At 57.8% G+C, this 15,952-nt stretch overlaps 1 protein-coding gene across 1 annotated transcript; it reads left to right on the forward strand.

Annotated features, from left to right (window-relative positions):
• Positions 1-242: 242 nt before the first annotated feature.
• Bcam (basal cell adhesion molecule (Lutheran blood group)) lies at positions 243-7,608 on the forward strand (the record flags this gene model as incomplete). The annotated part of the gene is given in 14 exon segments (XM_013508693.1): positions 243-364; positions 1,027-1,264; positions 1,348-1,415; positions 1,617-1,713; positions 1,792-1,974; positions 2,281-2,417; positions 2,771-2,927; positions 5,442-5,560; positions 5,653-5,794; positions 5,958-6,094; positions 6,226-6,370; positions 6,452-6,596; positions 6,961-7,072; positions 7,165-7,608. Coding segments are annotated over 14 exon segments (1,808 nt in total), but the record flags the coding sequence as incomplete, so codon positions are not given.
• Positions 7,609-15,952: the final 8,344 nt, after the last annotated feature.

Here is a 15,952-nt window from a genome sequence, read left to right on the forward strand (position 1 = left end):
GCCTGCAGAGGTGTTCGCTCCAGTGGGAGAAGCAGGGGCAAACACAGCAGGCCCACCCCGGGACACTGAGCCAAGGCCTCCAGGGTCCTGCGCAGCCCCAGGGGAGCCTGGCCGTGCAAGGGAGAGATGGGATGCGGCTGGGGGCGTGGGGTGTGCAGAGATGAGAGACGGAGAGGAGGAGGCTGGACCTGGAGGACTGTCCTGTCAGCAGCAGTGGGAAGCAGCTCAGTTGCTGTCCCCAGGTGTCCAGGCCGAGATGCACGTGTCTGTGCCCCCTCTGGTGGAGGTGATGCGAGGGGAGCAGGTCACCCTGAGTTGCACCCCCTCGAAGAGGCCTGAGCACTTCGTGCTGGAGTGGTTCCTGGTGAGTGCTTGGAGGAGGTGTGTGGGATTGGCAAGGACAGGTTGCCCAGGCGTGTGCCATCGCCCCCATCACACCCTCCACGGGGCCCAGAAGAGGAAGAGATCATCCTGCTGCATTTCCACTTTACAGACGGGGAGCTTGAGGCCCAGTGAGGGGGAGGAACAGGTGTTGGGCAGGGCGGAGAACGACCGAGGTCCCCCTTCAGAATTTGGATCTTAGCAGAGAGGCCACCAAGGGACCACAGAGAGGAGGAAATGAGAAACTGGGCAGAGGGGGAGACATGGAAACAGAGTGAGCTGCAGAGACAAAGACATGGAGCGGAGTGTGGTGGCGCGTGCCTGTAATCCCAGCACTCGGGAGGCTGAGGCAGGAGGATCATTGCGAGTTCAAGACTAGCCTGGGCTACAAAGTGAGCTCAAGGCCAGCCTGAACTGCATAGGGAGACCCTACCTAAAAAATAAAAATTTTTTAAAAAGAGAGAGAGGAAAAGTCAAGAACGGGGGACTGGATGGGAGGTGGCAGGGACAGGGACAGAGGGGTGAGAGAGCTAACAGGAGGAAGAGACAGACCTAAGGGATACCAGGAAGAAAAGGCCAGAGGGAAGCAGACTGTCGGGCATGGAGGAGTGGCCTGAGGCCTGGCCCTGCCCCTGCCGTCCCCAGGTGGAGCGCTCCGGGGCCCACCACCGCCGCCGCCGCCTGGCCTCCGCTGAGCAGCAGGGCTCCGAGCTGCACCCCATGGTGCACGACCCTCGGGGCCGCAGTCCCCCTTACCAGCTGGACGCCCAGGGGAGCCTGGTGCTGGCCGAGGCCCAGGTGGGCGATGAGCGGGACTACGTGTGCGTGGTGACGGCTGGGGCCGCGGGCACCGCTGAGGCCACCACGAGGCTCCGGGTGTTCGGTGAGTGTCCCCAGGGGTCCCTGAGAAGGGCAGGGCAGGGGAGGTGGAGAAGGGGCTCCTGACATGAACATCATCCCCCGTAGCCCAACCAGAGGCCACCGAGGTGCTCCCCAATGAAGGGACGCTGTCCGTGATGGACAATGCCCCACAGGTACCTTGGGGACCGATCTTGAGTCCAGGGCCCGGAGGTGGGGCTGGGGCAGAGGCGTCCTGGTCCTCTTAGTCTGAGGAAGGGGGACTGGGGGCCTGACTTCTGCTCCCGGGAAGAGGCTGATCTGCCTCTGAGGGAAGGGGGAACCCAGATGTCAGGGACCTGGCTCTCAGCCCAGGGCCACGCCCGTGTATACCCCAGATCGCCACCTGCAGCAGCCGGAATGGGAACCCGGCCCCGCAGATCAGCTGGTACCGGAACGGGCGGCTCCTGGAGGTGCCCACGGAGGTGAACGAAGGTGAGCTCCTCAGCCAGCAAGACCTGGACTCGGGTGGGTGGCGCCGGGGCCTGACTGATGCCTCTGCCTTTCTCCAAGACGGATACATGACCACCCGCGTGGTCCGGGAGGCCTCAGGCCTGCAGTCCCTCTCCAGCACCCTCTACCTGCGGGTCCACAAGGCCGACCGCAACGCCAGCTTCCACTGCGCTGCTCAGTACAGCCTGCCCGGGGACCACCACGGCCGCCTGGACAGCCCCGCCTTCAACCTCACCGTGCACTGTGAGTGCCCAGGGCTGCCACCCCTGGCCGGAGCCAGGCCTCCCCGAGGCCCGACACCCCCAAGGCGCTGACCCTCCCTGACCTCTGACTCTTGACCCCTCTCCCCTCAGCTCTGACCTCTGGTGCCCACTCTCAGAATGGTCATGAAGCTGAGCCTTGAAACATGACCCCTAACCTTTGACACCCCCCAACCCCCCACCCCCGCAGCCTTACGAGCCACGCAGGGCTGACCTGGCTCTCTTAGCCATGCTCCGCCCCTCCCCGATTGTGACACCCCGCCCCCCCCATTTCCTGCCCTTCCCGCAGATCCCACGGAACACGTGCGTCTCTGGATGGGCAGCCCGTCCACCACGGAGGGCTGGGTGCGCGAGGGTGACTCTGTTCAGCTGCTCTGCGAGGGTGACGGCAGCCCCAACCCGGAGTACATGTTTTTCCGCCTGCAGGTGACACACCCTGGTCCCTCCCCAGCCCTCGCCTCTGCAACACAGTGACGCCAACTGCTAATTTTTTGGCCTTGTAAGGATGGAACCCAGGGCCTCAATAGTGCTGGGCATGTGCTCCACCGTGCGCCAACCCCAGGCCCCGGGGTCTGGGTAGTCTCGGCCAGGGGTGCTGACCCGTGAGCTAAAAGACCTCTGACCCTGGCTTTAGAGTCCTGGCTGAGCACGGTGCCCAAGCTGGGTGACCCCTGAGCTCTGATTTGAGCGGCTGGGCCCTGACCCAGTGTCCCCTGACTTAGCGTAACCCCCCTGGGCCAGGGTGGCACCTGAGCCTGGCTTGTCACCCCTGGTCCCAGGACAAGCGGGAGGAAGTGCTGAGCACAAGCTTGGAGGGGAAGCTGACCCTGGAGGGTATCAACCGGAGCCAGAGTGGGACCTATGGCTGCCGAGTGGAGGACTTCGATGCCGCGGAGGACGTGCTGCTGAACCAGACGCTGGGGCTGAAAGTGGCCTGTGAGTGTCCTGCGGGGCAGGCAGGGCCCTGCCCGCGGCACCCCAGCTACCGTCTGTGCCCCGGCCCACGGTTGCCAGTGTGCCACCCCCTATGCTGCTTTGCTTTGCTGTGTGCCTGCCCGCTCCTCTCGCCCCTGCTCCCTGCCCCACGGTCTTGGACCCCAGCAAGCCCTCCAGGGGCCTTTCCTGAGCCGCCCTGCCTAGCACCCGCCATGGCTGCCCATGAAGCCCAGGTCCCTCTCCACGGCCCCCAGGGCACACCTGGGCAACACCGCCAGGCTGGGCCCTCCCTTCTGCACCGAGCTCAGCCCCCAGCTCCTCTTCTCACTCCTCCCTCCCTCAGCTCCTCCTCGCAGCCGTGCATTTGTAGCTGGTCTCCTGTGCTTCTCCCCGTCCCCTTCCCCTTCCCCTCCTTCCCCTCTCCCCTTCCCTCTTCTCCTTCCCCTCCCCATCTCCTTCCTCTTCTTTTTTTTCTTTGTGGCAGTACTGGCGTGGAACCCAGGGCCTCATGCATACTAGGCAAGTGCTCTGCCACTGAGCCACAGCCCTAGCCCTTTTTATTTATTTTTAGTTTTAATTTTTTTTTTTTTTCTTTTTTGAGACGGGGTCTTGCTATGCAGTTCAGGCTGGCCTGGACTCACTGTGTAGCTCAGGCTGGCCTTGAACTTGCAGCGGTCCTCCTGCCTCAGCCTCCCGAGTGCTGGGATTACTTGAAACAAGGCCATGATAGGTGACCCAGGTGGCATTGAACTTGGGTGATTCTCCTGCCTCAGCCTCCCAAATATCAGGCGTATCGGGGGCATGGCAGCACGTGGCTAGTGGATCCCGACTTTCTAAGAAGCCTTCCAGTTGGATTTGCAGGGCAAATGTTCCTCCTCCTTCTCCTCCTCCTCCACATCCTCCCTAGCACTCCAAACAGGTAGATCCTGTAGCCGGAACTGGGGACACAGCTGTGAAAAGACAGGCCCATCTCCTCTCCACAACCAGGGGCAGCCAGATGGTAACTGCTAAGCGAGCTGCACACTGAGCTGAGGGACGGGCCTGGCACAGCCTGTAGCCCAGAGGCAGGCCCTGCTGTGGAGGCCTGAGAGTAGAGCACTCTCAGGGAGCCCCTTGGGGCCCCACTCCTGGGACTGGGGAGGCGGCAGAGCAAGGGTGGGCAGGGGAGAAGCTCACCGAAGACTGAAGGAGGCTTGGTCGGTCCTGGGGGACTCGGATGCTGGAACAGCCCTTCCCGCTGTCCCCAGTTGGGCTGAGGGGCCGTGCAGCTGAGGCAGTTCCCAGGGAGGGACGACAGCTGCGGGCTGGCAGCTGCCCCAGCTCCCGGCAGCTGGGGGAATCAATCTTGCAGGGTGGGGAGGGAGAGCTGTGCACAGCGGGGGTCAAGGAGGCCTCTGTGAGAGCGGCCAGGAGGAGAAGGGAGCAGGGAGGCTGCGGGCCGGGTGAGCAGGTGCAGAGGCCCTGGGGCAGCACCCTGCTTGGCTCATGGAGAAAGCGCAAATGTTTGCTGGGACTCAGCCAAGACGGGAAGCAAGAGATGTCCAACAGGTGGGCAGCGCCAGGCCAGGCAGGGCTTACAGGCTGCTAGAGGACTCGGCCCTGACGCTAAAGGTACTCGGGAGCCGCTGCCCAGTTTTTAAGCAGAGGGGAGAGCTGCTCCCTGGAAGGTGGACTGAGGAGGTGAGTGAGGGTGGAAGATAAGAGAGTAGTCAGACTCCTAGATCAGGGGGTCAGCGATGGGGGGAAGAAGCAGAGGAGCCATCTCGAAGGCAGAGCAAATAAAGTCTTAAAAGAAATAGCCAGAGCCAGGCGTGTCAGTGCACACCTGTAATCCCAGCCCTCAGGAGGCTGAGACAGAAGGATCCCCATGAGTTGGAGGCTAGCCTGGGCTACATCGTGAGACCCTGTCTTCAAAACAAAAAAGAAAAAGCCAGATGCAGGGGTGCGTGCCTGTAATCCCAGCTACCCAGAAGGCTAAAGCAGGAGGGTCGCAAGTGCCAGCCCAGTCTGGGCAATTTAGCAAGAACCCTGTCTCAAAAATAAAAAAGGGCTGGGGGGATAGCTCAGTGATAGAGCACCCCTGGGTTGGATCCCCAAGACAGAAAGAGAAAAGAGAAACAATGGGTGCAGCGAGACGGGGAAAAGGCAAAGGTTTGGGCAGAAGCCCAAGGTCTGGGTGGAGGCTGGGGTGGCTCAGCGGCAGAGAGCTCCCCAAGCAGCGAGGCCCTGGGTTCTATCCCCAGCGCCTCAAGAAGGAAATAAAGAGGGTTTGGATGGTAAATCACAGGAAGGCTCACTCCGCCCGGGTTACCCATTAACCTGGGCTGCTCTGCCAGGGAGGCGGGCGCTGGGCCTGTGGCCTGGAGTTAGACACTGGGTTTGGGCTCCAGGTCCTGGATGGGAGCGTGGGCGTGGAGACTTCCTCGGATGGACAGTTGTCCCCTGATGTTTGCCAGTCCTGGAGAGCCCCCCGGCACGGGGCTGGGGAAGCTGACACCCTGTCCCTTCCCACAGACCTGGACCCCCTGGAGCTCAGCGCAGGGAAGGAGCTCTCCGTGTTTCTGAACAGCAGCCGCACGGCCGTGACCTGCTCCGCACAGGCCCGGCCCACGCCCGCTCTGCGGTGGACCAAGGTGGGAAGGAGGGCAGCCCCGCCAACCCCCACCGCACCCCTCGTGCACCCACAGATCTCACGCCCTGTCCCCCTTCTTCCCATCCCCTCCAGGACGCTGTCCCTCTGGGGGACGGACCCACGCTGTCGCTCGGCCCCTTCACCTTCGATTCCGCTGGCACCTACGTGTGTGAGGCCTCGGTGCCCGGCGTCCCCCTCCTCAGCCGCACCCAGAGCTTCAGGCTGCTGGTCCAAGGTTCGGGTGCAGGATGGCTGTGGGTGCGGATGGTGGCAGGTTGGGGGCCAAGAAGGCCAGGCCTTCTGTGCGGCCCGCTTCCTCGGTCCTTTCTGCTCTCTCCTGCCTGTCCCTTCCTCTGTGTGGACCCTGCTCACTTTGTCCTGGTCCCCATCACCCACAGGGTCGCCAGAGTTAAGGGCGAAGGAGCTGGAGCCCAAGGTGGAGGGCAGCTGGACGGAAGGAGACGAGGTGGAGCTCATCTGCTCCGCCCGCGGCTACCCGGAGCCCAGACTCACCTGGAGCCATCCAGGTGGCCAGGTAAGGGACTTTGCCCCTCCTCCAGCTGCAGGGGACCCTGCCCCACACTTCCCCAGGGGCCAACCGTCCCCACCTCTGCCTGCACCCCTGGCCCTTGGTCCCCGGCGCGGGCCTGACCCAAGCCTCCACAGCCGGCAGAGCAGGCCCACAGCGGGCAGGGCTGGGCGAGCAGCTCGCTGAGGCTGCGCGTGACCAGTGCCCTGGGCCGAGAGGGCGTCACCTGCGAGGCCTCCAACTCCCACGGGCAGGTGCACCACGTCTTCCGCTTTGGCACTGGTGAGTGACGCAGAGGCTGAGCGTGGAGCCGGGTGCGGTGCTGGCCGAGCCCTGCCCACTGAGCCCCCACTGCCCCCACAGTGGCCCCCCAGACCGAGCAGGCCGGCATCGCCGTCATGGCTGTGGCCATCAGCGTGGGCCTCCTGCTGCTCGTGGTCGCCACCTTCTACTGCATGCGACGCAAGGGACGCCCAGGCTGCTGCCGCCGCAGAGAGAAGGGGACCCCGTGAGTGGCCCTCATCTCCCACCCAGCCAGCCGCACTTGGCCTCAGCCCCAGGCCTGCGCCATTCGCAGCCCCGCCCGCCCGAGCCCACCTCCCAGCCCCTTGCCCTCCTCCGCCCCAACCAAATGTCCTGGCGCAGGAGCCTTCCCAGCCTGTGGCCATCCCAGCCCCATCCCATGACCACCTTCAGACGCTCCCCTGCCTACCCCAGCCCCCGGCCTTGGCTTCCGTCCCCGATGTCCCCAAAGCCAGCCCCAACTCCATCACGGTCTCCTGACCCCCATCCTGCCCCACCCTGCCCCTGCCCCTTTGCCCCGGGCTCCTTCCCCTCCCGTGACCGAGTCCAACGCCACCCCCTCCCCGCAGGCCTGGGGAGCCAGAGCTGAGCCGCTCCTCCGAGCGCCCAGAGCACACGGGCCTTCTCGTGGGAGGGGCCGGGGGAGGAGCCCGGGCTGGCAGCGGGGCTTTCAGAGACGAGGTGAGTGAAGGCCGGGCCCCTGGGCACAGGGAGCCCGCCGGGCATGGGGACAGCCTCCTGGGAGCAGGCTGAGGGACCCGTTTACTCCGCAGTGCTGAGCCCAAGATGCCTGGAGGCTCCAGGCGCCAACCGTGAGCTGTGGGCACCCAAGCACCAGCCCTGTGCCACCACCCTCCTCCCCCAGCCCGGCCAGCCCGGCCCTGTCCCTCCCTTCCTTCCTCTGGCTGCCGGGCAGGGACCCACTGCCCGGCCTGGCCTCCGGGAGGGGAGCAGGGAGGCTGGGGGCGGGGAGGGGGCCTTCCTTCAGGGAGTGTCACTCTCCCAGGCCCTAGAATAGCTCCTGGACCCAAGCCCAGGGCCGGCCTGGGACGAGGCCGGAGGGTCCCTGGCCGGGGCTATTTTTACCTCCTCCCCCACGCGAGTGCCCCCACCTGAGTCCTGCTACACAGTCTGACACTGGATCCCCCGCCCACCCTCGCCCCCGGCCCTTATATGTGGACACTGGATTCTGGAATAAATGCTGTCTGTCACATAGACACTGTCCGGTGGCCAGAGCTCCCTGGGGGCAGGGAGGGCCGAGGGGGTGCAGGTGGCTCTCCCCTCCCTCCCGGTGCCTCTCCCTGCCTCAGGAGAAGCCTGATGTCATGGCGAGAGAAATGGCAGAGAGGGAGAGGGTGAGGGGGAAGAGGTGACTCAGCTGCAAAGCTGCAAAGGGCAGAAGGGAGAGATGCCCAGTCCGAGAGCTCGGGCCGGGCGGGCCCCTGAGGACCAGCAGCCGGGGCCTGCGTGGCGTGGGGTGCTGTCCCCTTAAGGAAAAATTCCTACTCTCAGGAGCCTCGAGGGAGCTGAGCTGGAAGGGGAAGATCTCTCTCTCTCTCCCTCTCTCTTTCTCTGCTGTAGAGCTGATGGGATTGCGGGTGGGCCTCCTCTCAGGAGGTCAGAGACCCTGCAGCTGAGGATTCCCAGGGGAAGTGGGCCAGATGAGGGGCCTGGGCCAGAGGGAGGAGACAGTCAGACTTTCTGAGACTGAGGAAGAGAAGTTTGAAAGAGGGACAGAAAAAGCTGGGTGTGGTGGTTCATACCTGTAATCCCAGCCTGGAGGGAGACGGAAGTAGGAGGACTTCAAGTTTGAGTCTTGCCAGGGCAGTTTAGGGAAAGCTTGTCTCAAAATGAAAAAGGGCCGGGGGGTGGGGGTGGGTGTCGCTCAGTGGTGGAGCCCAGCCTGGCTTCCAGTTCCAGTACCAAAAAAAGAGAGAGAGAGAGACTTGGAGAGGAGGGTGGGAGGAGGCATGGGCCTGGAAGCTCTGAGATAAGAGCAAGATTTAGGGGGACAGAAGCAAATAGAGACAGAAACACAAAGAGGAACTGGAGCTGAGTGTATGGGTACATACCTGTAATCCCACGGCTCAGGAGGCTGAGGCAGGAGGACCACCTTGAGTTCCAGGCCTGTCTGGGAGAGACAATTACAGAAGAAAGGAGAAGGGAAACTAGCAAGCAGCATCACAGTGGCACTGGGGCGGGCAGAGAGTGTGGGCACCTGTGGCATGGCCCTGCCATTAGCTAGGGACTTCACCTGAACCCAGGTTCAGTGGCACCCTCTGGAGAGAGGTCATATGTTGGCCCCTAGGGGGCTCTGCAGGGCCGAGGGGCCAGGGGCAGGATAAGCAGCAGGGCGCTGCAGTCCCTAATCTCAGGTGGCCGCACAGCCATTCTCCATCCGACTTTGCCCAGCCATGAACAGGGTCCAGCATCCAGGGACGTGGTGCCGCTCAGGGGAGCCACCTGCAAGGCCACTGAGCAATCTGCCCAGAGCAAGGAGCTCACAAGCCAAGCAAGACACTCAAATCTCACACTCGATGAATTCATTTAAAGCACTGGGTCATGATGGCAGAGGCAGGAGGATCGCAAGTTCAAGCCCAGCCTGGGTGATTTAGTGAGAGCCTGAACCAAAATAAAAAAGGGGTCAGGGGTGGTGGCACACACCTGTAATCCCAGCACTTGGGAGGCTGAGGCAGGAGGATCCTTGCGAGTTTGAGACCAGCCTGGGCTACAAAGTGAGCTCAAGGCCAGCCTGAACTGCACAGCGAGACCCTGTCTCAAAAAGGTAAAGAAAAAGAAAGAAAAGATGAGGATATAGTGTGAAAGCTCTGGGTTCAGTCCCTTGTAACAGAAAAACAAATTTGAAAAACAAGAAAAAAGGTGGGGTTGTTATCTTAGATCCAAATATAAGTGATCAAAGGTCCTGCAGCAGGGGGCTGGGGATTTAGCTCAGCCACAAAGCGCCTGCCTGGCAAGCACAAGGTCATGAGTTCGGTTCCCAGTACCAGAGAAAAACCAAAAAAACAAAAAAAAGTCCTGCGGCAGAACTGGAGTCCAGGGACCTGGGAGCCGTGCTGCCCTCCCTGCTGGTAGTTAGGTCCTCAGGGAGAGCAGAAGGGCCCAGCACTCAGCCGCCCGGATCGGTCCTGCATGTCATGGGGAGGGCACTCACGGAGCCAAGCGGGCGTCACCAGTGGGCACCTGCTGAAGGATGCTGGAGTGCCCTGGGCCTTCCGCCGCCACCAATATTGATTTCACTTTCTTGTTCTTGCTTGTCTTTCCCTTTTTTCACTACTGAGGCTGGAATCCAGGGACGCGCTCCCATTTCAGATACATTCTAGCCCTTTTTATTTTTTGAGACAGGATCCCAGTTAAGTTGTTCAAGCTGAACGCAAACTTGCAACCCTCCTGCCTCAGCCTCTCAGAGTGCTGTGATTACACATGTGCACCACCACAGCTGGCTTAGTTCATATTCTTAATATGAACCATCCACCAAGGACATATTCCAAAACTCCCCCTGCAAACAACAGACACTGCTGAACCTGTCATATATAGATATAGATATAGATATAGATATACACACATATTTTTTAAGTTATGACTTAATAAATTAGGTACAGGTAATTATAAATTTGAATTATTAATAACAATGTTTTTAAAGCCAGGTATAGTGGCACACACCTGTAGTTGCAGGTTCTTGGGAGGCTGAGGCAGGAGAATTACACTTGAGGCCAGCCTGGGCAACATAGCAAGACTTTGTCTTAAAAAGAAAAAGTTAGACATGCTGGTCGTGATGATGCATGCCTGTAACCCCAGCACTTGGGAGGCTGAGGCAGGAGGATCCTTGCGAGTTTGAGGTCAGCCTGGGCTACAAAGTGAGTTCAAGGCCAGCCTGAACTGCATAGGGAGACCCTGTCTCAAAAAAAACAAAAAAAGAAAAAGTCAGACATGATGGTGCAGGCCTTTGATCCTAGCACTTGGGAGGCTGAGCCAGGAGGATCACTGCAAGTTTGAGGCCAGCCTGGACTACACAGTGAATTCAAGGGCAGCCTGAATTACATGTGAGACTCTGAAAAAAAAAAATTAAAGCATGCTATAATAAAATTATTTAAACATACTCATTGTGTATATATGTAATGTTCTATTTAATAACTTGGACTATGATTGACCAACTGTAAGCTTTTTGTTGCTGGGATAAAATACCTGACATACAAAATTTGATCAATATATACAGTGAGTGTTTAAATTAAAATTTATTACAGCCAAGTGTGGTGACACATGTCCTTAATCCCAACACTCAGGAGGCTGAGGCAGGAAGACTGCAGAGAGTTTGAGGCCATCCTAGACTACATAGTGAGACCTTGTCTCAATGAATAAATAAATAACCAGGAATGGTGATGCACTCCTGTAATCCCAGCAATTGGGAGGCTGAGGCAGGAGTACTGCTGTGAATTCAAGGCCAGCCTGGGCTACATAGTAAACCCTGCCTCAAAACACATTTTTATTACAGTAAAAGATAGATTACTATTAGTACCTTGAAAATACCACACCCTCTATTTCAAACACACTTACCCCATCCTTCTTGCTACTTTCTGAAGCAGTTCTTTTTTTTTTTTTTTTTTTTGTTTTTTCTCCGGTACCAGGAACCGAACTCATGACCTTGCGCTTGCCAGGCAGGCGCTTTTGCCGCTGAGCTAAATCCCCAGCCCCCTGAAGCAGTTCTAGATGCTCTCTTTCATGAGGGTCTTCCTGAAATATGATCAAAAGTACAGTAACTGCTGCTGCTGAGGGCCATCTACCAGAAAGGAGGGATCATAAAAACATCCCTGTGTATCCTCATCACTTTATTCACTAGACCTGGCACCATGCAACTTCTGGCTCTTACTCACAATCAAAATGACCATGAAAGGTAAATGTTTAGAAAAAATTCAGGACACTGAAGCAGCCGGGACAGTGCAGCTAAAGATACTTTCAATGGCTGAACTTCGAGGAGGAAGGTTTTTTTTTTGTTTTTTTGGTTCTGGGAATCGAACTCAGGACCTTCCACTTGCCAGGCAGGCGCTTGTGCCACTGAGCTACATCCCCGGCCCAAAGGTTTTACTCTGTCTCATGGTTTCTGAGGGTTCAGTCCATGGTGTTGGTCCCAAGGCAGGAACATCAGTGTGGAGCAGCACACCAGAGGCGAGCTGCTCACCGCACAGGGACTGGACACAGAGTAAGAAAGAGCCAGAGGGAGGGACACGCCAGCTATGGACAGCCCCGTGACCCTCTCCTCCAGCAGCCTTAGCCCCACAGCGCTTCAGCAGGAGCTCGGCAATGGCCAGATCAGAAGAGGTTAGTGTCCAAGATCCAGTCACCTTCCCAGCTTCTGAGCCCGAGCTCTGAACATAAGAGTATGTGTTTGCTTCCTTGCTTGTTTGTGACAGTCTCCCTACATAGTTCAGATTGGCCTTCAACTCACCGTGTAGCCCAGGTTGGCCTCAAACTGGCAGCAGCCCTCCTGCCTCAGCCTCCTGAGTGCTGAGATTAGAAATGTGCACTACCACACTCAGCTACAAGAGGCTTTTGGGGGGACAGTTTTGTCCAAACTATAACAGTAAATAAAACCACGGATAAAGGAGAGACTACTGTACGTCAACAGGTCTCATCCTTCCCTTGTGTCATCTGTGTTGCTGTTTGTGTGACTCTTGGGTCCTTTATACAGCAAAATTGAATATCATATTATTGTAATCCCTGCACTGGGGAGGCTGAGGCAGGAGGATCACAATGTGTTTGAGGCCAGCCTGAACTACATAGAGAGACCCTGTCTTAATAAATCAATAAATAAGGGCCAGGGATATAGTTCAGCAGCACAGTGCCTGCCTGGCAAGTGCAAAGTCCTAAATTCGATTCCCAGTACCAAAATAATAATAAGAAGAACAAGGAGGAAGAGGAAGAGGAGGAGAAGGAGGAGGAGGAGAAAAAGATGGAGGCGGAGGCGGTGGAGGAGGCAGAGGAGGAACAGGAGGAGGAGGAGGAACAGGAGGAGGAGAAGGAGAAGTAGTAAATGGCGGGACATGGTGGCACACACCTGTAATCCCAGCACTCGGGAGGCTGAGGCAGGATGATCATTGCAAGTTCTAGACCAGCCTGGGCTAGAAAAGTGAGCCCAAGGCCATCCTGAACTGCGTAGGGAGACCCTGTCTCAAAAAGACAAAATAATAATAATAATAAGTAAATGAAAATACACGGAGGATGCAAGCGTAGGTGGGAGAGTCAGGTGAGACGCCTATGGCAGGTGCTTAGGAGGAGCCAGGCAGAGTCCACGCAGCAGCACACGTGAGTTGTTCCAAGGGAAGAGACACAGAGGCTTCCTGAAAGACACCGCAAAGGACAGACCCTGGGGAGCTGGAGGGGAGTGAACAGATGCCTGGGGGAGGGGAAAGAGTGGCCCCAAAGAGGAGGAGCTTCTCTACTCAGCACCTGGTCCCCACATTAATGAGGAGAAAGTCTGGGTCAGCCCCCAAAAGGGCACACATTTGCATAAGGTCCCACCCCTGCCTGGCACCCCAGGGGATTTGCATACAGATGGCAACCTGGGCCCAACTCATGGTGACCCCTCCTCCCACCCTGGCCAGGGCCTGGAGGGAGAGCATGGAGAGAAGCGTGAGCCTGGGCATCTGGGGCTCCACCAAATAAAAGCAAGTTTGTAGCAAGCTTCCCTCCCTCAGCAACCTTCTGTGGCTCCCTATTGTTCCCAGGAGCTGGACCACCTTGACCAGGCACTTAGGGCCTTCAGAGACACTGCTCCTCCCACACACCATATTTCTGCCATGCTTGGTGATGTTATGGCTCCTCTTCCTGTGAATGCCCTTTCCCATGTTCCCCACTATCACAAAGCCTCAGCATCTTGAGTGCTGGGGTTACAGTCATACGACACTATGCCCAGCGATTCTGAAAACTTGCTCTTTTTTTATCTTTTTGAGATGGTCTCGCTATGCAGTTCAGGCTGGCCTTGAGCTCACTTTGTAGCCCAGGCTGATCCCGAACTCGCAACGATCCTCCTGCCTCAGCCTCCCAAGTGCTGGGATTACAGGCATGTGCCACCACGTCTGGCCCGAAGACTTTCATCATCACCTTTTCCCTGCCCTTGGGACACTGCAGGAATCTGTTATCGATTCTGGACTTGGACAGATTTTATCAGTTTGGTTGCAAATGACCAAAAAAAAGAAAAGAAAGAAAGAGAAAGAGAAAGAAAGAAAGAAAGAAAGAAAGAAAGAAAGAAAGAAAGAAAGAAAGAAAAGGAAGAAAAGGAAGAAAAAGAAAGAAAGAAAATGGTGGGGGTAGCACTAAGTAAAAATTTGATGCCAAGGCAGGCATGGTGGTGCACGCCTATAATTCCAGCACTTGGGAGGCTGAGGTAGGAGGATCACTGTGAGTTGGAGGGCCAGCCTGAACTGCATAATGAAACCCTGTCTCAAAAAGACAAAAAAAATAAAAGTAAAAAATTGATGTAGGTGAAAAGGGACAAATTATTTAGTTGTATAACTGGGTGCACTACCTTCAGGCATAGCTGGATCCAGGGGCTCAGATCCATTCCCATTCCTGAAACCAAAGCGTGGGACATGCAATGCTCTGTTTGGCCAGGCCCAGGTGAGGCTCACTGTGTTCCAGAAGGACCCACGCTAAGGAAACCCAGGGAGTGGGGCAGCTGCTGCCAGAAGAAAACAGGCCGCAGGGCAGGTGAAACACCAGGTGTTGACTCAGAGGCCCCTTCAGGAAGCTGCTTCCCCACCTCCGGAGTCTAAGGCTTTTCAGCCAAGTGCTGCCTCTGAGGCTCCTTGACCCTGGAAGCTGACTCGCCAGGCATGGGACCCACCTGTCATTTGTCAACAAAGTAGCAGTGCTCACTGCGTGCACGTGACCTGGGGCTGGAGTGGGACTCCAGCCTGCACTCCTGGGGCTCCTTCCAGGTTCGCCCCACCCACCTGGTGGCAGGACATAAGAGTGGGTGCTGGGGACCTTCCTACTCCCTGCGACCAGTTCTTTGGTTCAAGAGAGAAAATGGACAGGCAGGGTTTTGCAAAGAAAGTAGCAGTGTGGAGTCTACAACGTTGCAGTTATTTGCCCATCCGGCCTCGAGTTCACCTGTACGGAGCCTGAGATGCTGCTTATGTGGAGGTCATGGAGCAGCAGCGACAAGAGCACAGATTGTCCAGGTCCAAATCCCGGCCTGCTACTTCCTTGCAGTGAAATGGGGATCATGATAGTGTCCCGTTCACAGGACTCTTGAGAGGAATAAACTAAGACAAATAAAGCACTTAAAACAGGGTCAATTCTGCAACTGCCACTCCCCCCCCCACCAGGAATTAAATCCAGGACCGTCCCCTTGAGATACACCCTATCCCTTTTTTATTTTGACACAGGATCTCCCTGATTTGCCCAGGCTGAGCTCCAATTTGTAATCCTCCTGCCTCAGCCTCCCAAAGAGCTGCGATTGCAGGCATGCGTCACCAAACCCCACTAGTCGCACCTGATTTTTTGTAACTCTAACTCTGGGTCAAGTCACTTCATCTCTGTGTCTGTTTCCTTATCATGTGTGGGTTCAGATAACACTTGTAGTGCTGAGCTTGGTGGCACACACCTGTAATCCCAGTACTCGGGAAACTGAGGCGGGAGCATCGCAGCGAGAGTTTGAGGCCCGGCTGAGCTACAAAGTGAGACCTTCTCAAAAAACAGAAGGAGATAATGCATAGCGCGTTTAGATCTGCACCCGCCCACAGTGAGTGCTCTATGTTTATCAACAGTACCTTTACCAAGTCTTGGACAGGGGTCAGCGAAAGCCTGCACTGCCGCGACCTCCCGTTCCCCGTTTCGGGAGGAGAGACAGGTGGGTGACAGGTGGGAAGGGCCCAGCCTGTGGGGCCTTCCGCAAGGAGTCCCCAAACCCCGGCCCCTGGAGGCCGGCGTCTCCTCCTCGGCCTCCACCCCCACCCGCCCCCGCGCCCGCCAGCTCCGGGCCCGCGGTTCCCTCGCGGCCAGGAATGTGAGAGGCAGGTGGGGGCGGGGAGGCGCGGGCCGGAGGAAGACAAAGGGGCCGAGTCAGGGCGCAACACAAAGGCGCCGAGAGGCGGCGGGGAAGTGGGACAAGGACACGGGGAGGGACCGCAGGGTTCAGAGCCCGGCCCGGCCAGCCCCACCCAGCCCGGCTCGGCCAGCCCCGCAGTGCGGTCTGTGCTGCCCCCTGGCGGGCGGCGCGGGAACGAGGGGGCGCGGACTCTGCGCGGGAGAGGGGACTCGGGGACGCGGGGAGGGAGGGTCACGGATGAAAGAGGGAGGGACAGAGACACGGAGAGAAACAGAGGCACAGACACAGCAAGAGACACAGAAACAAGAGAGGCACAGGGACAGAAACAAACAGTCAAAGGGATGGAAAGAGACATGGGGACCACGCGACACAGAAACACTGACAAAGAGAAGCCGGAGAAGCAACCCTGAGGCATCAAGATCGGAAAGACCCAGACAGAAACAGGGGAGAACGGAGATACAAAGATAATGACAGACACTAAGAGAAATCTAGCA

This window comes from Chinchilla lanigera, unplaced genomic scaffold, assembly GCF_000276665.1.
Source record: "Chinchilla lanigera isolate Chin_1 unplaced genomic scaffold, ChiLan1.0 scaffold00154, whole genome shotgun sequence".
In the NCBI taxonomy this organism is placed as follows: Eukaryota; Metazoa; Chordata; class Mammalia; order Rodentia; family Chinchillidae; genus Chinchilla; species Chinchilla lanigera.